Here is a 23,018-nt window from a genome sequence, read left to right on the forward strand (position 1 = left end):
GGTACTTTCTTTAGGAGAAGTAAGCCTTCCTCAATCTTCCCTGACAGCACATAAAACAGTCACCTAATACTCGACCATTCTGTTCACAGTCAGCAGAAACTTTGGAAAACAAGAGGTGAAAAGAGGCAACATAAAAATGGAGAGGAAAGGCATTTTAAAAATCCACATGCCTTAGAATTTTAAATCACTGACATGAGTGCATTTCAACTACATGTAGGGTATTTTGAGATAGAACATTTCACATTTTGACTGCAAGTTGGAAAGATCACCAGTGGTCTCCCAAAACTGGGGAAGAAATGCTACTCAAAAGAAACACTGTTTGCAACAACAGCAATTACAAGTGGATACAGAGAGGAATTAAATAAGCAGCCTGTGTCAGGGTTTATATTCAAACTCGGATTTGTTTGGTCCAAAGCTTATTTGCTCTTTTTACGTTATACTCCATAGCTGTCCTTACTCTCAGGATTCATTTTTCATACTTCCTTGGCTTAGTATCTCATAATTTTAAATCTGAACTGTTGCTGACTTTGTCTTTTTTCTTTTGATTTTTACTCTACCGTAACAATTCATCACTCCCTTAATTGTAGGTACATAGGAGAAGGCCATGGCAACCCACTCCAGTACTCTTGCCTGGCAAATCCCATGGACAGAGGAGTCTGGTAGGCTCCAGTCCATGGGGTCGCTAGGAGTCAGACACAACTGAGCGACTTCACTTTCACTTTTCACTTTCATGCACTGGAGAAGGAAACGGCAACCCGCTCCAGTGTTCTTGCCTGGAGAATCCCAGGGACAGGGGAGCCTGGTAGGCTGCCGTCTATGGGGTTGCACAGAGTCGGACACGACTGAAGCGACTTAAACAGTTTTAAATATGGTTCAAAACATGGTCCATTGGAGAAGGGAATGGCAAACCACTTCAGTATTCTTGCCTTGAGAACCCCATTAAAAGTATGAAAAGGCAAAAGATAGGACACTGAAAAATGAACTCCCCAGGTCGGTAGGTGCCTAATATGCTACTGGAGATCAGTGGAGAAATAACTCCAGAAAGAATGAAGAGATGGAGCCAAAACAAAAACAACACCCAGTTGTGGATGTGACTGGTGATGGAAGTAAAATCCGATGCTGTAAAGAGCAATATTGCATAGGTCCCTGAATCAAGCCATATTGGAAGTGGTCAAACAGGTGATGGCAAGAGTGAATGTTGATATTTTACAAATCAGAGAACTAAAATGGACTGGAATGGGTGAATTTAACTCAGATGACCATTATATCTACTACTGTGGGCAAGAATCCCTTAGAATAAATGTAGTCGTAGGCAACAAAAGAGTTGTCTTTTGTAGTCAACAAGAGAGTCCGAAATGCAGTACTTGGATGCAATCTCAAAAATGACAGAATGATCTCTGTTCGTTTCCAAGGCAAAGCATTCAATATCACAGTAATCCAAGTCTATGTCCTGACCAGTAATGCTGAAGAAGCTGAAGTTGAATGGTTCTTTGAAGACCTATAAGACATTCTAGAACTAATACCCAAAAAAGATGTTCTTTTCATTATAGGGGACTGGAATGCAAAAGCAGGAAGTCAAGAAATAACTGGAATAACAGGGAAATTTGGCCTTGGAGTACAGAATGAAGCAGGGCAAAGGCTAATAGAGTTTTGCCAAGTGAATGCACTGGTCATAGCAAACACCCTCTTCCAACAACACAAGAGAAGACTCTACACATGGACACCACCACCAGATAGTCAACACCGAAATCAGATTGGTTATATTCTTTGCAGCCAAAGAAGGAGAAGCTCTATACAGTCAGCAAAAACAAGACCAGGAGCTGACTGTGGCTCAGATCATGAACTCCGTATTGCCAAATTCAGACTTAATTTGAAGAAAAGTAGGGAAAACCACTAGACCATTCAGGTATGACCTAAATCAAATCCCTTACGATTACACAGTGCAAGTGACAAATAGGTTCAAAGGATTAGATCTGATAGACTGCTTGAAGAGCTATGGACAGACATTTGCGACACTGTACAGGAAGCAGTGATCAAGGCCATCCCCAAGAAAAAGAAATGGAAAAAGGGACATGAGTTTGAACAAGCTCTGGGAGTGGATGATGGACAGGGAGGTCTGGCGTGCTGCAGTCTATGGGGTTGCAAAGAGTTGTACACAACTGAGTGACTGAACTGAAGTTTTAAATATCCTTCAAAGTGCTATATTCCAAACTTTACTAGTTTAGTTTGATGATTTGCCATACACAAACGCACACACACACATTTATCGTATTAACAGTGTGAAGAGGGAGAGCTAAGAAAGGAGAATATTTCTATGGCATATTACATGCAGTATTTTTAGTTCAGTTCAATGAATCTATGGAATCAATTTAGCTGTTCTCCTTTCCTTTTTTTTTTAATTAATTAATTTATTTTAATTGTCTCCTTTCCTTTTCTGAAATAAACTGCTAAGCTATTTATTATGGTATAAAATAAGAGATTTAGGTCTACTAAAAATTCATTCTCCTGGTTTAAGTTAATTTTCAGTTGAGGCTTGGGGATATTATTTATTAATTATCACCTGAACCCTTGTATAGCATTTCCTACTTCAAAATATAGGAAAACAAACCATGTCAAGCTTAACTGGAGAATTAAATTAAAAGATAAAAGTTATTACAAAGATGATAAAGATACCCATTCAGTTCAGTTCAGTTCAGTTGCTCAGTCCGACTCTTTGCGACCCCATGAATCGCAGCACGCCAGGCCTCCCTGTCCATCACCAACTCCCAGAGTTCACCCAGACTCATGTCCATCGAGTCGGTGATGCCATCCAGCCATCTCATCCTCTGTCATCCCCTTCTCCTCCTGCCCTCAATCCCTCCCAGCAGCAGGGTCTTTTCCAGTGAGTCCACTCTTCGCATGAGGTGGCCAAAGCACTGGAGTATCAGCCTCAGCGTCAGTCCTTCCAATGAACACCCAGGACTGGTCTCCTTTAGGATGGTCTGGTTGGATCTCCTTGCAGTCCAAGGGACTCTCAAGAGTCTTCTCCAACACCACAGTTCAAAAGCATCAATTCTTCGGTGCTCAGCTTTCTTCACAGTCCAACTCTCACATCCATACCTGACCACTGGAAAAACCATAGCCTTGACTAGATGGACCTTTGTTGGCAAAGTAATATCTCTGCTTTTTAATATGCTATCTAGGTTGGTCGTAACTTCCCTTTCAAGGAGTGAGTGTCTTTTAATTTCATGGCTGCAATCACCATCTGCAGTGATTTTGGAGCCCCAAAAAATAAAGTCTACACTGTTTCCACTGTTTCCCCATCTCTTTCCCATGAAGTGATGGGACCAGATGTCATGACATGATCTTAGTTTTCTGAATGTTGAGCTTTAAGCCAACTTTTTCACTCTCCTCTTTCACTTTCATCAAGAGGCTTTTTAGTTCCTCTTCACTTTCTGCCATAAGGGTGGTGTCATCTGCATATCTGAGGTTATTGATATTTCTCCCGGCAATCTTGATTCCAGCTCATGCCTCTTCCAGACCAGCGTTTCTCATGATGTACTCTGCATATAAGTTAAATAAGCAGGGTGACAATATACAGCCTTGACATACTCCTTTTCCTATTTGGAACCAGTCTGTTGTTTCATGTCCAGTTCTAACTGTTGCTTCCTGACCTGTATATAGGTTTCTCAAGAGGCAGGTCAGGTGGTCTGGTAGTCCCATCTCTTTCAGAATTTGAAGCAGGGCAAAGGCTAATAGAGTTTTGCCAAGAGAATGTGCTGGTCATAGCAAACACCCTCTTCCAACAACACAAGAGAAGACTCTACACATGCACATCACCAGATGGTCAACACCAAAATCAGACTGATTATATTCTTTGCAGCCAAAGATGGAGATGCTCTATACAGTCAGCAAAAACAAGACTGGGAGCGATTGTGGCTCAGATCATGAACTCTTTATTGCCAAATTTAGACTTAGATTGAAGAAAGTAGGGAAAACCATTAGACCACTCAGGTATGACCTAAATCAAATCCCTTATGATTATACAGTGGAAGCGAGAAATAGATTTAAGGGACTACCTCTGATAGACAGAGTGCTGGATGAACTATGGACGGAGGTTCGTGACACTGTACAGGAGACAGGGATCAAGACCATCCCCATGGAAAAGATACCCTGTAGCATCTGGTAATAAAGAATTATTATACTGCTAGGTCTAATTGTTTATACTGCTTAATATTTTATCTGGAAAACAAGTTGATGGATAATCCCTGTAGATAGTGCTGGGGGGAAGGGGAAATGATGATATCAGGATATTCCAACATGTGTCCTGCAAATAGTTTTTAAAATATGATACATGCAAAACCAAACCAAACTACCACCCATTCCAGTAGGTCTTGAATATCTCAGAATAACTTTATGTAAAATCATCTTTAAGAGGAATCACTGGAATTATTATTATTTTTTAGGGGCTGTGCTAGAGGAGACAGTCAAGGGGAGGGACTACTGATTTTGAAAAATATAAGGAATAAGAAATTGTTACTTTAGTATGTTGGTCTAGCTTAAAAATACTTTTATGGCTATTTACTGTAACTTTATTTTTTGACTGCACTTAATGGGATCTTAGTTCCCTGACCAGGGATCAAATCTGTGCCTCCTGCATTGGAAGTACAGGCTTAACCACTGGGTCCCCAGGGAAATCTCATATTGCTATTTATTATAGATAAGTAATGTAACTTCTTAGAAACTCCAAAGGCTGAGGAAACAGAAGAATCTGGGCTATACAAATCATTTGATAATTCCTACTGGCCAGATCTTTATTTGGACACCACGTGTTCATTTATTCACCAGATATTTATCAAGAACCTGCTATGTGTCAATCAAGATGCCAGGTGCTGTGGACACAACAGCAGACAAAAATAAGCATGGCCTCGGCCATTAAGAAGCTTACAGGTTAGTTGCAAAAGGACAGTAACCATACACCCTTCAAACATGAATGTAAAAACGCAACTGTCGGTGCGTGCACTACATACTGCTAAGAGGCCCCTAGGAAAAAGGGTAATTGTGACCCAGTCAAGGAAGATGCTTTTGTGAAGATAATAGCTGAAATCTAAAGGATATTATCTGGGCGAGTAGTTCTCAGAGGGATTGGTGGTGACAGCAGCAGCTTACTACTTGTCAGGGAACATGTGACGATGTCTGGGGACCTTTTTGATTGTCACAACCGGCAGAGACTAGTGGCATCCAGTGCGTAGAGGACAAGGGTGCAGCTAAATACCTTACAATGCGCAGGGCAGTCCCCAAACCTGGCCTAACATCTCAACAGTGTCAAGGTTGAGAAACCCTGAACAGGGCAAAGGGAAAAACACAAGCAAAGACCAGTTGTGGGAGACTCAAGCAGAGAAAAGTACAGGGGATAGATCATTCAGGGCTACAGAGACCATGGTAAGGAGTTTTAGCTTTACCTTAAGAATGAAGGGGAAAAACAACAAGGAACTATATGAATATCCTGTGATAAACCATAATGGAAAATACAATGTCAATCAACTATATTTCAATTAAAAATTTTTTTTGAAAAAAAAATGAAGGGGAAAAAAAATGAAGGCTTTCAAGAAAAGGAAGAACCAGGGAGTGAAGACAGTGGTGGTCACAAGGTCAGACATGATGTTTAAAAGGTTACTAACTGCCGTACGGCAGATAGACTGCAAGGAAATGAAACTGGCTGTGTGTGTTTGAGATAGGTAGCTAACGTAACTTCTTAGAAACTCTAAAGGGTGGGGAACAGAAGGTACTAGTGGTGAGGATGTAGAAGTAGCTGGAAAACTTCCTTCTGTAAATGTTCAGTATGAAAAGAGGAGAAAGAATGAATGTTCTGTGCTGCATGCAGTCGTTCCTGCGTGTGGGTTGGTGTGGCAGTCCTGTATGTTCTTCAGAATTCTCTCAAGGTGGCACAATAATCTCTACGAAAGGATGTCATCTTCATATTTCAAAAAAGGGACAAGAATATTCCTTCTTTCTTTTTGAATGTGACATACTGTGACTTAAAAACCACTTTATAAGTAAGAATTCAGGCAACAAAAAACTGGAGTAATTAAAATTTAATTTACAAAACATAATCTATATTTCTAATCAGAAGTATAGGAAGTAATAAAATCAATGGTTGACTCCACTGAGTATATTCTCAAGAATATGTTCTTCCTCAATTGCTATATTAATACCTAAGCAGAAAATTTTAAGAACTGTTTTATCATAGAACATACCATACACAGAAAAGAGCAAGTAATATGCAATGAATGGCCCAAAGAATAATAAAACTAGTATTTATGAACTCACTATCAAGTGGCAAGTTTTCAAGAGCAAAATTTTTCATAAAGTTTTTTTTTAATAAAAGGTTTTAGGACAAAAATTTGTGTTAAACTACATAAAGGACACTTCAATTTACACATTTTAAACACAGTTTAACACTTTCCCACCAACCCACCATAGGACATTTATGCTATTAAATGAAAAGAAAACCTCTCACTCACAAACACTCAATTCAAAAAAAAATCATATATTGGAAAAAAAGGGCTCATTTACTATCTGGCAGGATTCACATTCAAGTTGACATTAATTTGATTAACCAAACAGTCCTTTCCATACTGTTTTATCAAAGTCAAGTCCAAAAGTTTGTGACACTGTCATTTAAAGCATATGTTAAAACTGCTGTTACTCATTTAGACATACAAATAAAAGCTTCGGATAGCCTTTTAAAACGGCCTAATTTTTTTCTAATGAAGTAATAGATTCATAACACATATTTTGATATCTTATCAAGCCTTACTTAATGAAATGTTAATATTTTATGTAGGATTATATACAAATGAAATACAACTGTGTATCTGGCATCCAATTTTGGCTGAAAGTCATAGCATTGTACCAAAGCACCGTTAAACTCTTAACGATATACACATGTCTTGTACTAAAGAGAATTTCGTATTTCTTTGGAGAGGCAAGTCTCAAACTGCAAAGCTTCTTTTAAATCAAGAATGATATGACTTGATACATGTTTGGCTCAGAATTAAGGATAATCTGAGCTTCATCACTCCCTACTGTAAGAGGTTTATCTTCAATTTAACTAATAATGGGGCAAAATATTTTTCCTACTCAAAAAATAAAGAGCTATCACAAAAATTCTATACCAATAATTCTTTTTTATACCTCTCCTCTCATTCAAATCATGATGATAGTGTTAGTCCTTAAAGAATTACTCACCCAATGAAAGCCACCATCTGCTCCACTATGTGTTTGCTGAATGTTACGATAACGAAGATTTTCTGTAAAGAAAATGCCAGTTAAAATAAATATTTCTCTTATTATCAAAAAAACCAATATAAACTCACAATTCTGATAACAGTCTAAAAAGGTAACCATGCTGCTGCTGCTGCTAACTGCAATTTAAAAAGCTCTTAAAAAACAAAACCAAACACCATTTGACAAATGCTACCTACTTTGTATTTTAAAGATGTTTTTCCTTAAGCACAGTTCTCATCTTGCCAGGATACATGACCATGTCTGAGGGAAAAATATGAGTCACGAAACCCAAGGCTGGGTGCATGATCCACATGTTCTACGTGTTTTAGAATGGAGTATACAACTGAGGTCATGGGTTCCCGTATGGCCTCCATCACTGAAATTAAAGTTGATCAGTTTGATGACCGGTGTCTGGGCTAAATCTAATCCAGAGGATCTTCCATATCCTTTATGGACAGTTTTTACAAAAGAACTTAAATAGTCAAAGCAATCTTGAGAAAGAATATGAGCTAGACAAATCAAGCTCCCTGACTTCAGACTACACTGCAAAGATACAGTAATCAAGATGGTATGGTACTGCGACAAAAACAGAAATACAGATCAATGGAAGAGGACAGAAAGACCAGAGATAAACCTCACACACCTAGGTCACCTTGTCCTTAACAAAGATGAAAGAATATACAATGGACAACAGAGCTTCTTCAATAAATGGTGCTGGGAAGACTGGACAGCCACAGCTAAAAGGATGAAATTAGAACACTCCCTAACACCATTCAAAAAATAAACTAAAAGTACGTTAAAGAGCTAAATGTAAGGCCAGATACTAAAACTCTTAGAGGAAAACAGACAGAACACTCTGACATAAATAGCAGCAAGATCCTTCTTGACCTCCTAGGGTAATGAAAACAAAATTAAACAAATGGGACCTAATTAAACCTAAAAAGCTCTTGCACAGCAAAGGAAACCATAAACAAGACGAAAGGACAACTCTCAGAATGGGAGAAAATACCTGCAAAGGAAGCAACTGACAAAGGATTAATCTCCAAAATATACAAGCTCATGCAGCTCAATATCAAAACCACAAACAACCCAATAAAAAAATGGGTGGGAGACCTAAACAAACATTTCTCCAAAGAAGACATACAGATGACCAACAAATACCTGAAAAGATGCTCAACACAGCTCATTATTAGAGAAATGCAAATCGAACCACAATGAGGTATCACTTCACACCTGTCAGAATGGCCACCGTCAAAAAAAAATCTACAAACAATAAATGCTGGAGAGGATGTAGAGAAAAGGGAACCCTCTTGCACTATTGGTGGAAATGTAAATTAATACAATCACTATGGAGAACAGTATAGAGGTTTCTTAAAAAACTAAAAACTACCAAATGACCCAGTAATCCCACTACAGGGCATATAAACTGAGAAAACCATAATTCAAAGAGACACATGTAGCCCAACGCTCACTGCAGCACTATTTACAATAGCCAGGACATGGAATCAACCTAAAAGTCCATCGACAGATGAATGGATAAAGAGGATGTGGTACATATATACAATGGATTATTACTCAGCCAACAAATACAGTATACTAATGCACATCTATGGCATCCAGAAAAATGGTACTGATGAACCTATCTGCAGGGTGGGACTAGAGACACAGATGTAGAGAAGAGACTTGTGGACACACCAAGGAGCAGGAGCGGGCGGGATGAACTGGGAGAGTAGTGCTGACGTGTACACACTACCGCGTGTAACACAGATAGCTAGCGGGAGGCTGCTGCACAGCACAGCGAGCTCGGCTCTGCGCTCTGTGACGACCTAGAGGAGTGGGGCAGGGAGGTGGGTGGGAAGGAGGCTCAAAAGGGAGGGGATACCTGTATTCTTATGGCTGATTCGCACTACTGTAGAGCAGAAGCTAACAAAACACTGTAAAGCAATTATACGCCAATTTAAAAAAAAGTATCACTGAAAGTTTCATTCTCAGATCCCGAATAAGCTTGGATTTTCAGGCTGAGGGTACAAGCAAAGATATCAACAAGTTTTTGGGAATCTTTATCAGATCTGGGGAATTTTCTGTTTGCTGTTACTGAGGTATTCTTCACTAATTAAGATACTGATTCCTTACTTAACTCATAAAGAAAGATGCCTTTAGGCTTACAGGTAGCAAATATTTTCAACTCAGCAAATATTACAAAAAGTACTTACTATGGATAATGTAAGCATTAATAAGACTTTCATGGAACACAAAGATGGGAAGAATACTTCTTTAATATGCTGAAGAAATTTACCAGTTTTCCGATATATAGTATAAAGACGATTAAGTACAAAAAATAATACGTATAAGGATAAACTGTAAAGGCCTCAGCAGTAAAAAGTGTATTACAGAAGTTCACAGAAAGAAAGAAAAGGTCACATAAGTACAACTAATTTGAGATTCTAGAAAATGATATTAAAATTTAGCTTTAAAGGACTGATAATAATTCTCTGAATTGTTGTTGAGGTTTCGTTACTAAGTGATGTCTGACTCTTTTGCTACCCCATGGACTGTAGCCCGCCAGGTTCCTCTGTCCATGGGATTTCCCAGGTGGGACTACTAGAGTAGGTTGCCATTTCCTTCTCCAGGGGATCTTCCTGAGCCAGAAATCAAACCCGCATCTCCTGCATTGGCAGGTGGGTTCTCTACCACTGAGTCACCTGGGAAGTCCAATTCTCTGAATAAATATGAGTAATTCTAAATTCTTTTAATTCCTAAAAACAAACTCTCCAGTGCTTTGTTACTGTGCATTAAATAATAACTATAGCCTGTATTACTAAATGGGAGGGAAGTGAAATTAAATAACATCGTGTTAGCCATCCACTGTGCATCTCACGAAAGTGGTTAATTCAGACTAAAGCTTGTTATTTCAGGTAGAAGATCAATCAGGCAATGATATTTTCTTAATCACTGTCCTAGACAAAAGACACTGACAGCTGCACAGTTGGATAGGTGAGAAAGAAAGAAGGCTAGAAAAATAAGTTCATAGTCCTTTTTGGTATTTGTTTAGGTATCTATCGGAGAAGGCAATGGCACCCCACTCCAGTACTCTTGCTTAGAGAATCCCATGGGCAGGGGAGCCTGGTAGGCTGCAGTCCACAGGGTTGTGAAGAGTCAGACACAACTGAGCTACTTCACTTTCACTTTTCACTTTCATGCATTGGAGAAGGAAATGGTAACCCACTCGTGTTCTTGCCTGGAGAATCCCAGGGACGGGGGAGCCTGGTGGGCTGCCGTCTATGGGGTCGCACAGAGTTGGACACGACTGAAGCGACTTAGCAGTAGCAGTAGGTATCTATTGGTATCTATTGGGTTTCCCTGGTGGCTCAGCTGGTACAGAATCCTCCTGCAATGTAGGAGACCTGGGTTTGATCCCTGGGTTAGGAAGATCCCCTGGCGAAGGGAACAGCTACCCACTCCAGTATTCTGGCCTGGAGAATTCCATGGACTGTATAGTCCAGGGGTCACAAAAAGTCGCACACAACTGAGCAACTTTCACTTCACTTAGGTATCTATTAATGTGAAAAAGATATTTCTTATCTTATGAAAAAAGTAAGCACATATAGATATCAAACAGTTACCAGATGGATGATGATTTATAAACAATCCTATACAAATGGTGTATGAAGATTATGAAGCTAATAAGACAATTAGTGTAGATCATTTATGAGAAAAGCATTAATATATGGGACTCTTCTAAGTATCCATACTAAAAGCCAGTTACTCAGAGCTATAGATCTTTTACTAAAAAACAGAGCTAATGATTTGCCTCTCAGTGACTGCACCACGTGTTTTTCCTACCATCATTTCCTAACATTCAAAATAAGCCAATGCCAGGATAATTGCACAATTTCATTTCTTGAAAACAAAACAAGACTTTCTTTTTATATATAACAGTTTGAAAATTCACTGTGCTGGGCAAGACACTTAAGAACATATGTCTCAGAACATTTAAGAACATATGTCTCAGAATCATCTGAATGGGGATTCTACCAAATAATAAAAAAAAGGCACAGATCCCCAAAGAGCCCAATCAACCATGTGTACAAAGAAAACAAGGGTAGAGTAGAAAAATAAAAAAAAAAGATATGAGTGTAGGGAACTAATGGCACCAACAGAACAAAGAAGAAACTATACATCTGCAAAAGAAGATTCCTCCAGATTCTGGAAAGAAGAATCATAGGCTGAATCATATATTAAATATTTACTGAGTGCTAACTACATGCCAGATGCTATTCTAGGCACTAGAATACCTTGGAGAGCCAAGAAACAAAAAACTGTCCTCACGGAGCTTATATTTCAGTATGTGTGCATTTGGTGGTAGGGAGAAAGTTGAGAGGCAATAAAGAATACACATGGTAAATAAATTATATGGTACATGAAATATTATATAAGCTTGTTGACTTCTTCCTTTCTTCATCATTTAGGAGAACAGAAATATTTCTAAGGCACTGTATACAGGCACAGGAATTGAACTTATCCAGTAGAAAGAGAAATCCTTAATTAACATTATTAGGTGAGTTGATTTCTTTTAGGGGATGTTTAACAGATAGCAAGATATAAATAAAAGTAACAATATATATCAAGGGAAGTTGTCTAGTTTAAACTGAGGAAAAAAGAGAAGAGGACCAGAAGAGTTTATTATCAGATTACAGAAAAGTCTGTGTGTAGTGTGTCTGCCCTATTGTTTTAGAAATACTCGTAACGTTTATATTACTCACTAATACTGCTTACCCAAGGAATGAGAAATGTTTGTGGTCCTGAGCTACATCTGGATGCACATCAAGTGACATGCCTTTAGAAAGTATGTCTCTCTGATACAACGGAACACAACAAACATATCCCGTGGTCTCAGTTTAGTGAAGGAACTCAGATTTTTTTCCTTTCAGAAACACAGATGGATTTTAGCCTTCTTTCTTTGCTTCCACATAGATACGGGGAATGAATGAGCTTTGACTTTAGAGTTTGGTTTGAATTCTAGGCCCTCCGATCTATGAAATGTGGATAATAACCACATCACAGGATTGTTCTGAGATAACCAATGCAAACTGCTTGGCATAGGTCCTGACAAATAACAGGCCTTAAACATTTCAGTTTTTGAGATCATATAAATAAATTACAGTAAGGCAATGCAAAAGAGTGCAAAGAACAATGAAGTTGAAGCCGAAAGACTCATGTTCAAATTCCAGCTGTTACTTACTCTTTTAGGCACCTACTTCCCTTCTCTAAGTTTGATAATTACAAAATGGGAGTAGTAATTTCTCTATCCCAGGATTATAAGAATTAAATCAGATGGCATACATTAAGTACTTTAGAGTGTGAAGCACTATATTAAAAAATTAAGCATTATTATTATGACTTGAAAAAAAACTAAGAATGTTAAAAACTCTATAACTATAGGGTACTTTTAGCATAATATATTTTACTGTATTTTATAGAAAGTCAGTATAATTCATAAAGCAGAATATATAAAGTTTATGGATTCCTAGAGAAGTTGCTATTATAAAGGGAATGAAAAGAATCTGTTATCGTTCCTTAAGTATTAACACTCTCAAAGGACTTCAAAAAGTGAAATGATTATTAGAAAAATCCTATTACAGTGTTTTAAATCTTTACCAAATAACTAGCATTCCAGTATTTAAAAACCCATCGTCTTGAACAACACACTTACTTAATATAAGTAGGAGAAACTATATTCCTTGAAGGAGAAAAAATAAAGTCTTGAAATTTTAAGAGATTATCATGGCAGGATTAGAAGACAAGCTCAATAAACTCATCCTAAACACCAAAATCTAATATTAGAAACTGGGCAGGCAGAAGCAGCTAAAGTTTTCCTTTTTTAAAAAAAAAATAATAACAAACTTATTTATCTCTTTGGCTGCCTCAGGTCTTGGCTGTGGCACATGGGATCTTCATCGTGGTGCACAAACTCTCTAGTTGCAGTGTGTAGGCTTCCTTGGCCCCTGACTGGGGACTGAACCTGCTCCCCCTGCATGGCCAGGTGGATTCTTAACCATTGGACCACCAGTGAAGTCCCTCAAGTCTTCCTTTTTATTCTTCTCTTCTAAGAACTGGAGGTAGAGAGGTGGTGAGTAGAAACTTGGGGGATAGATGTCCTTTCAATTATTATGGAATCAGACCAGGGTTGAAGACATTACTCACTGTTTTTGCCTTTCCTCTGGTGAATGCTTCCTTGCAAGCCTCATTAATTAAGACAATCTTTTCCATGTTAACTCTATTTCATTCCAGTAGGATTTGCCTTTTATACTACTCCTATCAACTCATATCAAAGTCTTAGAAGCATATATTCATTTCCTCTCATTTAAGTCCTTGGTCTCTTTTCTCTGCTCTAGTACACACCCACACTGCCTCCAACCCAACACCTCCCCCACATCCTTATCCTAAAGATTATGTTAAGAGTGGCTTTGAGACTAGCAGATTCTCACTTCTCTAACCAAAACCCACATCTCTTCGCCTCCTCAGGGCCCACTTTCTTCTCCATTCTCCACACTAACACCTGGCTGGTATTTTGTAAAGGATATCGGTGCCTTGAGAGGAAGTGTTATATATAGAATATGTGAAAGAAAAGCAGAATTAATGAAAGAGAATACTTCCTCAGCTCATGATCAGTTTTTGTTTGGTAAAAGTCTTGGATTAAAAGTTTCAGAAGGCAAAAGTGAAATAACGATAGAGAGAAAGGAAGGGACAAAAGAAAAAAAGAAGGAAAGCAATAAAACAAGGAGGAATAATTTTCCAACAGAAGAAGGGAAAACTGCCCCCAGTAATCTTCAGTGATGTTCTGTGTCTGAATACCAATCCACCAAGGAGCAGAACTCAAAATCCTAACAATTTGTCTTGCAAAGAGCAAGGGGAATATGTTTTCAGTGCCTTTTAATAGGTTCATCATCATTGAGCAGGGAGTCAAAGGGTATAATTACCTGGATATGCATTTTAATTATTGCTTTTCCAATCAGGGTTGCACCAAAGAAAGTCCAAAAAGGTACAAGAAAGTGTCCACATGTTATTCCAGCCAGATCAAACAAAGGATTTGGAATCTATTCAAAAGAGAAAAAATAAAATGAAACATCCATATATAATCCAAAAAACAGTTTAATTTTACTACCTACAGGTGTGTGGAATTATGCATTAATCCTTGTCTACCACTGCAAAGAGAGGTATGGATTCCCTGATCAGTGCTAGACTGTCTGGAATTTAATCCCATTCGGTAGATACTTGACCATTTGACAGCAGTGAGGTATAAATGAAGAAAAAGCCTCAAGATTATTTCAGTAGTTATTAGGGTCCTAAAATCTTTGGCTTGAAATAAGATTATCTGGAAAGTGCTCTACTCTATAGAAAACGTTCTTGTAAATTCACAAATACATTTACAGGTGGGATGTGCTTTCATTTTTCAACATAAAAAAATTAATTATTTGTATTTTACTTTATGACAGTCCAAGGCCACAGGGCCATGTGATTTATTCTAGGAAAAAATCAAGTGTGGAAACACAAGAGCACAAATACAGATGTTGTGAATACTCAGTCCCAGACAAAGAAGTGATTCACAACAAATACTTTTCCTGAATATTCCCACATTTCAAGAATGCTAAAAGACAATTTCATGCAAAAATGCAAAGAAACCACAAGCTGTTTTTGAGCACTTCATCCATTCTTCTGCCAAAGAAGTACTCTTGTCCTTGAGTCTGTTGGTGGAACCATTTATAAGCTAATTAATTTATATAATTTCATGTTTGTACTTCCAAAGAAAAGCCCAGTTGTTTAAAAGATATTTGTCACGTATGTTCTTTTAAAAACAATGCCATAACTAACTCAGAATTCAAGTATTCTTTTATTAATAATACTCAAATTCAATAATATAATTTTTCTTATCCAAATTTAAATGCTTTCTGTAATTTCATGTCTTACAACCATTTAATAATTGTATCACTTCCACATCCTTACAACCGTCATTTCTTTTATTTCCTCATATGACTCTCACAACTCTATGATTTAAAATTTTAATAGATTCCCTTTATTATCAGGCTCTACCTCATACTGAAATGGAAATTAAAGTATACAAGATATGCAAATCAGAGTGGATAAAAATTAGAAGTTGTATGTTTGATACTCTCAGAAGAGAATAATCACTGTTTGTTTTTACAAAGGCATGTTATTTACTTTTTTCAATTGTTAACCTAATACACAGAAAGGAAGATTAGAATAAAAAGAACTATTATGTAGCTTTGAGATTTTCCCTCAGCTAGCTTTATCTTAGTTTAAATGTTAACAACAAAATTACTAATTAATAAACTTCTCCTTACCTTACTCTTTACTTACCTCACCTTAAATAAAGTATATATACTTTTAATACTTTAATATATATATATTAATTTCCTAGAGGGTCAGATCTATTCATCTATGTTAAAAATTGACTCTTCCTAGTCAAAAATAAAGAAGATTGGCTAGCATAGAAAGTGGAATTTTAGCAGGGAAGACACAGGTATAGGTGAATGCCAAACAATAAATATTTTTTGCTTCAATAAATCGAAGATACTTGTATTTTCCCCAGGAATGAGGAAAGCTAACTCTTACTGAATTGTTATGTGCTTTTCTAGGATTTTTATATCAACTCAATTTCCAAAACAATGTTATATGATATGACATCCATTTTATAGATAAGAAAAGTGAGACAGACAGGTAAAGCAATTTGTTCATTATCGGTGGCGGCAGAGCAGGCTTTCAACCCAAGCAACATGGCTCCCACACTATTCTCTTAGCTTCTGAACTAAGCACATTATCACCGTTTAGGCCTCTCAGCTTAATCCTACACTGCTGGGTTTCCACAGTACCTTTCACTTAGCACCGTCTCCCTCACTAGATTTCAGGATCCTTGAGAAAAGGAAATACAGCTTTCACTTCTTCGTCCAAGCACTCAGGGGTTGATTCAAAGCTGATGAATAACAGTAAAAAATGGATGGGCACTGTGACAATTCACATATATTATCTTAAATCCTTATGGCGTCGCAAAGAGTTGGACATGACTGAGTGACTGAACTGACTAAATCCTCACATCAGTAATGAGTGTCTTGATGCTCTATTTTAAAACTTAGAAATGTGAAAGTCGCCTAGTCGTGTCTGACTCTTTGCGACCCCATGGAATTCTTCAGGCCAGAACACTGGAGTGGGTAGCCTTTCTCTTTTCCAGGGGATCTTCCCAACCCAGGGGAAGACCCCTGGGATCGAGCCCAGGTCTCCCGCATTGCAGGCGGATTCTTTACCAGCTGAGCCACAAGGGAAGCCCAAGAATACTGGAGCGGGTAGCCTATCCCTTCTCTAGCGGATCTTTCCAACCCAGGAATCAAACTGGGGTCTCCTGCATTACAGGTGGATTCTTTACCAACTGAGCTATCAGGGAAGTCCCCAAATTAGAAAATTAGGGCTCAAAGAGAGTAAACTGACTGAAATTACATAGCTAAGAGGAAAATCTGGTTTAAGAACCTAAGTAAGCCTGACTCCAAAACCAGTTCTCATCTCACTGCATCACACTGCAACATACCTATACACTGCTCAAATATTTGTCAATATTATGATAAAGAGCTTCTCCAATAAAAAGAAAAGTTAGAAGATGAAAATTTCAAGTACTGCCAGGGTTAAAAGACAGTACTAGAAGCACGTGTACATTTTAGACTGCTCTAGAATGTTGATCGCTTGCTGCTGCTCTTCAGTTGTATCATGCCTGGTTCTCTGCGACCCCACAGAGGTGGCGTGCCAGGCTCCTTTGTGTTGTCCTCCACTGTCTCCTGGAGTTTGCTCAAATTCACGTCCATTGAGTAAGTGATGCTATCTAACCATCTCGTTCTCTGCCTCTCCCTTCTCCTTTTGCCTTCAAGCTTTCCCAGCATCAGGGTCTTTTCCAGTGACTCGGCTCTTCGCATCAGGTGGCCAAAGTATTGGAGCTTCACCAACAGTCCTTCCAATGAATATTTAGGGTTGATTTCCTGTAAATTTCGGCACCAAATGTCTTCCCTTTTTGGGTATGTACTTTGCTATGGTGGGAAAGAGTTTACTCAGGTATATTCATATTCTAATATATAATGGGTAAAGAAACTATGTGCCAGCAGGTAACAATCTTCTGAATTTTACTTATAGTTGCAACTTTTATCATATTAACTAGGTGCATCTAGTTATTCTGGCCAAATCTACCACTGAACTATCAAGAATTTTGTACAAACTACCAAAGAAAACTTAGATCAAAATGCTTCATTTCAAATATATCTGTTTCTATTATATTAGAAAAGGACCAGGATAAACATCAACTCAAGAAGGATTGTCAATTTCACAAATTTGCAATTTGAGACATTAAGTTTTGTTTTTATTTTTAAGTTTCTTGTGTGAGACACAAATAGTATGACACAAATAGTTTAGTTCACTGTGGCCACAGATGCCCTTAATCTTGCCACAGATGTTTCAACTACCAAGCTAGGTATTACAGTCACTTAAGGAGGTTTTATATGAATTCTTCCTTATAACTATATGCCTGAGGCTTTGGAAAAGGAGTACCTGTCTATAACTCTGAAAAGAATGAAGTCATTGTTATTTGTTTAAATGTACTTCATTATATATTCTTTATGGGAAGGATGGATTTTGTCTCTTTTTTCTTATTGAATCAAGCCATTTAGGTTTGAAGTCATCATGGCAGGATGAAATGCTTACAAGTCAGTAAATAAGATAGAAACCTAACCAACAGAAAATAGCTCATTTGATGAGTAAGATGAATGATTAATAAAATTACATACTCATTAAAAGTGATAACTTTTTTTAAATTCATACACTTTAAAAACAAATTGAATCAAAATATAAATCCACCATTTAAATACAATTTACTTACTGAAGCACAGGCCAAAATTCCAAAAAATCCAACCTTCTGTACTAGATTTTGAACTGCCAGTTTAGCCCGGGAGGCGAAATCCTGTATAAAAGGAGGATATCAAAACATTAATAATCCCCTCAGCTGTCTATTTTATACACAGTATCAATAGTGTATATGTGTCAATCCCAAACTCCCAGTTCCTCCAAAAGAAGGGTAGATATGCATATGTATAGCTGATCCATTTTCCTGAGCAGTAGAACCTAACACAACTGTGTAATTCACTCCAATAAAAATTAACTAAAAAAAAAAATTAATGAAAAGTAGAAGGAAGAAGGAAAGATGGCTCTTTACAGTTTATAATATTAAATGTCTAATAATCTGAAAGCAGTGATTCATTTAATAAGATGATATTAAAAAAAATCACAGCAGGTTACACTGAAAAACATGTGAATAAAATCTTCGTAAAACATTAACTACGCAACCTTAAATATAAACTTATAATACATTTCAAGAATAAGCCAAGACATTTACTGCATTTTTTTGGTTCTCTTTGGATTATCTAGAGATGAACAAAATATTATAAACCAACCATAAACCAACCCATTTTTTTGAAAATGCTAGTTTACTACTTATCTCTTTCTTGTTCCTTTAATAATTCACAAGACTTACTCCCTGATTAATAGCGGGGTAGGAAATCAAAGAATTTTCCAAGACAGAAAATGAAGACACCTCTACTGATTACTAGCCAGAAGATGAGAAAAAAGTTATGTGGCAGTAACTTAGCATTCATTACCCCCAAAACAAATAACATCCTACATTGCAAAGTTTGTGCTAGAAATAAAAATGGTTTTCACAAATATTTTACTGAAAAGGCTCAGGCCTTTCAGTAATCCTGGGGTGCAAGTAGAGCAGATTCTTCAGACTCTAAAATCAGTGCTCTTTTTATTTCACCATGTCATCTCCCAGACTGAAATATACATTTGGCTGGGTAGTTTATTCCACACTCTTCTTCTAGCACGTGCATGCTGAAACTATATTTATTTATTTTTTTCTCAATAATCGTGTAGAATATTCATAATATAAATGATAGAAGATTCCTTCATAGAATAGGAATAGGGTTTAAAGCATTTGTGGATTCCATCTTAAAAAAACAAATACACCAAAACCACTTTAACCCAAAATATTATGTTGAACAGTTCTATTACAACATTGAATACTGAAATTACAAAAAAAAAAAAAAAAAAAGGGAAGACCCTCCTCCTACTTACTTGTTGAGGATGGTGAGAAAGTCAAAGCAATTAAAGCAATAATATATATTTTTAAAGACGTTAGCAGTTAATACAAATACTTTGTAATCAAACATACAGGCTCTCAAAGTTAATCATTAAATTCTACAATGCAATTTTGTAATTTTACAACTTATTTTCAAAGACAGAATTTTTCTTTTCAGATTAGGCTTACTATTTCAGTAAATAAATTGTTTCAGATTTAATATTTTTAAACAACTGAATTACCACAGCAAAGAGTTCTTTGTATTTAAAAACATTTTTCTAACTGAAGATTTAATTTTTCTTAAAATTAACATTTATTGCATTAAATGTGAAACACTGATTTTATTGATTTAAAAACTGTTTAGGGATATATAATGAAATCAGTTTTCCTATTAACATTAAAAACAAATTACACTTCCATTTGTTTTCAATAACTTACATAATTCACAAATAACTAAATTTGAAATTCATAAAAGCACTAAATAAAAACTGGCCATAATTAATAGAAATGTTTTGAGTTTTACATATACCAAACAATACTATTAGATTATAAATTTGTTATAAAATTTTAATTACTGTAGCCCAAGTATTAAAAATATAAATTCAGGAAAATGTCTTTCTTTACAGCTCTTGATATCTTCAGAGCAAATCTACTTTAGTGAAAGATGGTATTCACCTGTGAAGAAAAAGTAAAACAAAGAAAACAAAAACTATACAAATTTTATTTTAAAAACAAAAAAAGTTTTTATAAAGCTATCTTCCAAGTCAGATTAATATAGGAACATTTTCTACCACAGAATTTATGCAATCCTCAATATATAAAGTTACAAAAAATTCATTTTTTGCGTAAAATGGTGTAGACAAGATCAACAAAGCATTGAATTTGAAAGGTTTGCTGTCCTGTTTCCCTTTATTTTAATTTCAAGGCTTTAGAATTTTGCATTTATTTAAAGCAAGTGACTACGACAGTGCCATTATTTTAAACTTGTTATTTTTCTACTATAGAGACGCACATACATACATTTAAATTAGAAAACAGGTATGATTATATTAGTTGGTTACACAGAAGAGAAAATATTTGACATTATGCAGATCAGCTAATATACAAAATAATACAAATACGTAAGCCTTCATAAGTTCAAGAAATCATGTTTTTAAAAACATCCTGAAAGTAAGGAGCTATTTTATCCCTTGACATAATCTCTTTACTCATCCGAAATTAGACAAAAACAATGGAAAAGACTCTCTGTTCTTTTGGATTCCCAGGTGCTCATCATCAATTATCCTTAAGAGCACTTCAAGAATCTTTATTTGAAGGAAAAGACTCAAAAACCCAAATCAGTGAAATAGAAAGCTCTCTTTACTCTCTCTCTTTCTTCTTTTTCAAATTAACTTTTAGCTAGCATGTCTCACAAAGAAAATAAGTTAAGTGCCTTTTTAATAGGGAGCTTTACTTTTTAAAAAGTCTGAAAGTCATCTACTAAAAACAGATTTCATAAATCTTATTATGTGTTACACACACACACACACACACACACACACGCACACATACACAGAGAATGACCATGCTACTTTCAGTTCCTATTAATTTATTTTCCATGTCTTTCACAATATTCTCGGAATTAAAATTACATTTATATGTTAAATAACCCATAAAAATTTATTTAAATTAAACTAATAAGTCTGCACAGTTACTTTCATTACAAGAAACCAATAGCAGGAGTATACAGCTCGAGGCAGAATTTTGTTTTTCCTTGCCAGAGTAATGAAAACAAACTCAAGGAAGCATTATACTAGTATCTGTACCAAATTTGAAATATTTTACAATGGTAAATTAACTCATATTTAGATCTCATAAACATAACTATATTTTGTTGTTTTTAAACTTATTTCACTTTTAAAGTCATATTCAAAACTTACTGGTATGGCTTTAAAGGCTTTGTTAACATATTTATTAAAAACATCATTTTTAAATTGTCTAAAATGTTCTACACATTAAATGCAGTTATATGTTTTTGTTTGCTGCTCTGCAGTTTTAAATTTTTTATTTTTAAATAACTTCAATACTTTATCATTTGCATAATCTGCTAGCTTTCTAATGATGTAAAAGTAACATTTTCTATGCATTAAAATATTTCTATTTGTGTTCTCTTTTAAAGAGAGAGAAATGTACTGTAGATAAAATATTAGAATATAAACCCAACTTACACACACACATTCAGCAAAAAAAACCCTCTTTCACTAATGTTTAAAAGAACAATTTCAAACAAAATTTGCTATTCAGTTTAGGCCATCAGATAAAATAAACTAGCCAAGAAAAAATGTGTACTATAATAAACAACAATCATTTAAAGGAAAAGTTTAACAAGTCAATATGTTAGGTTTTCAACCTTAAAGTTAAATATCAAAGGAAATTAATACTTCATTTTAGTCTTTTTTCTTGTGTTTGTGGGAACAGTGTAGCAAGTTCAATCTGATTACTTCCTCAATTGTCATTCTTCATAAAAAAAAATATGTACAACTAAAACCAAATTCCTTTTAACAGTTTCATTTCTCTGGACTCACATTTCACAACGTTTATGTATTTCACAATTTTAGTGCCCAAGAGCTCAGAGTTTCATCCTCTAGTTCTACCTAAATAAGTATTATGCATTCACAGTTAGTAATCATAGATCACTTTCTACTTTTTAGAAGTAAATAAACAAAATACAAGTAAATAAAATTATCCTTCCCAATCCCACTGACAGTGATTATCATGCTTCTGAAAGTAAGAACAAGAGACACGAGGAATATTTTTCCAATGATTACAGAAGATAAGATGAAGAGAAATTACAATAAGTACTTAACTACTGAGATTTCAAGGATTCATAAAGAAAAGCAGACAATGCTTTCCAGTATGAATATTTCTGTACTACTTTTGTTTCGTATTTTTTCCTAAGAAATATTTATGATGAAGATAAGAGAAACTATATAGTCAATTATAATTAGATTGCAAAATACTAACTTTTGAAGAGGTTCACTTAGATTTAAATATTTGCAATAATATTTATCAAGTGGTAACAGTAAACCTTTTCACTCTCATGATAAGGGATCACATTAAATTCTAAGATTTCCTTAAAAGCAACAGAAAATCTCTAACATGTTAAATGAATGCAATGTTACTAGAGATAAATATGTATTTGGTTAACAGCTTATGTTAGTTTGAGCTGATCTATCACCATCAATGTGAGGTAACTGGTCAGCAGTTTTATAAATCAACAGCTTTTTAATATATGTTAAAATTTCTGCTGAGTTAATGCTCTTCTTGGGTGTGACACTGAATTGGCTCCACAGTCCATATTAAAATTCACAGAGCAACTGTTTCAATAATAATTTCTTGTTATAAGAGGGATTTGTGTTAAACTGCATTTGTGAAGTTCTTTTGGCATATAAAAATGACTTGCTAATTTCTGTGTTCTACTCAAATATATTGTATCATGTTATTATTTTGTATTAACCAGAAATGGAGTTAAGACAGTAATAATGACTTAATATTGTAAGTTGTTTTAGCATCATGGACAATCATT

At 35.8% G+C, this 23,018-nt stretch overlaps 1 protein-coding gene across 7 annotated transcripts in view; it reads right to left on the reverse strand.

Annotated features, from left to right (window-relative positions):
- The window catches only part of VMP1 (vacuole membrane protein 1), a 125,672-nt gene that overhangs the window by 13,753 nt on the left and 88,901 nt on the right, over positions 1-23,018 (reverse strand). For all 7 annotated transcript variants that reach the window (XM_006065431.4, XM_006065433.4, XM_006065432.4 and 4 more), the window contains 3 exons: positions 18,200-18,280; positions 14,250-14,366; positions 7,231-7,292 (listed from right to left, as the gene is read on the reverse strand). In XM_006065431.4, the coding sequence (XP_006065493.1) occupies positions 7,231-7,292; positions 14,250-14,366; positions 18,200-18,280 (260 nt within the window). The remainder of the gene's footprint in view (positions 1-7,230; positions 7,293-14,249; positions 14,367-18,199; positions 18,281-23,018) is intronic.

This window comes from Bubalus bubalis, chromosome 3 (assembly GCF_019923935.1).
Source record: "Bubalus bubalis isolate 160015118507 breed Murrah chromosome 3, NDDB_SH_1, whole genome shotgun sequence".
Classification (NCBI taxonomy): Eukaryota; Metazoa; Chordata; class Mammalia; order Artiodactyla; family Bovidae; genus Bubalus; species Bubalus bubalis.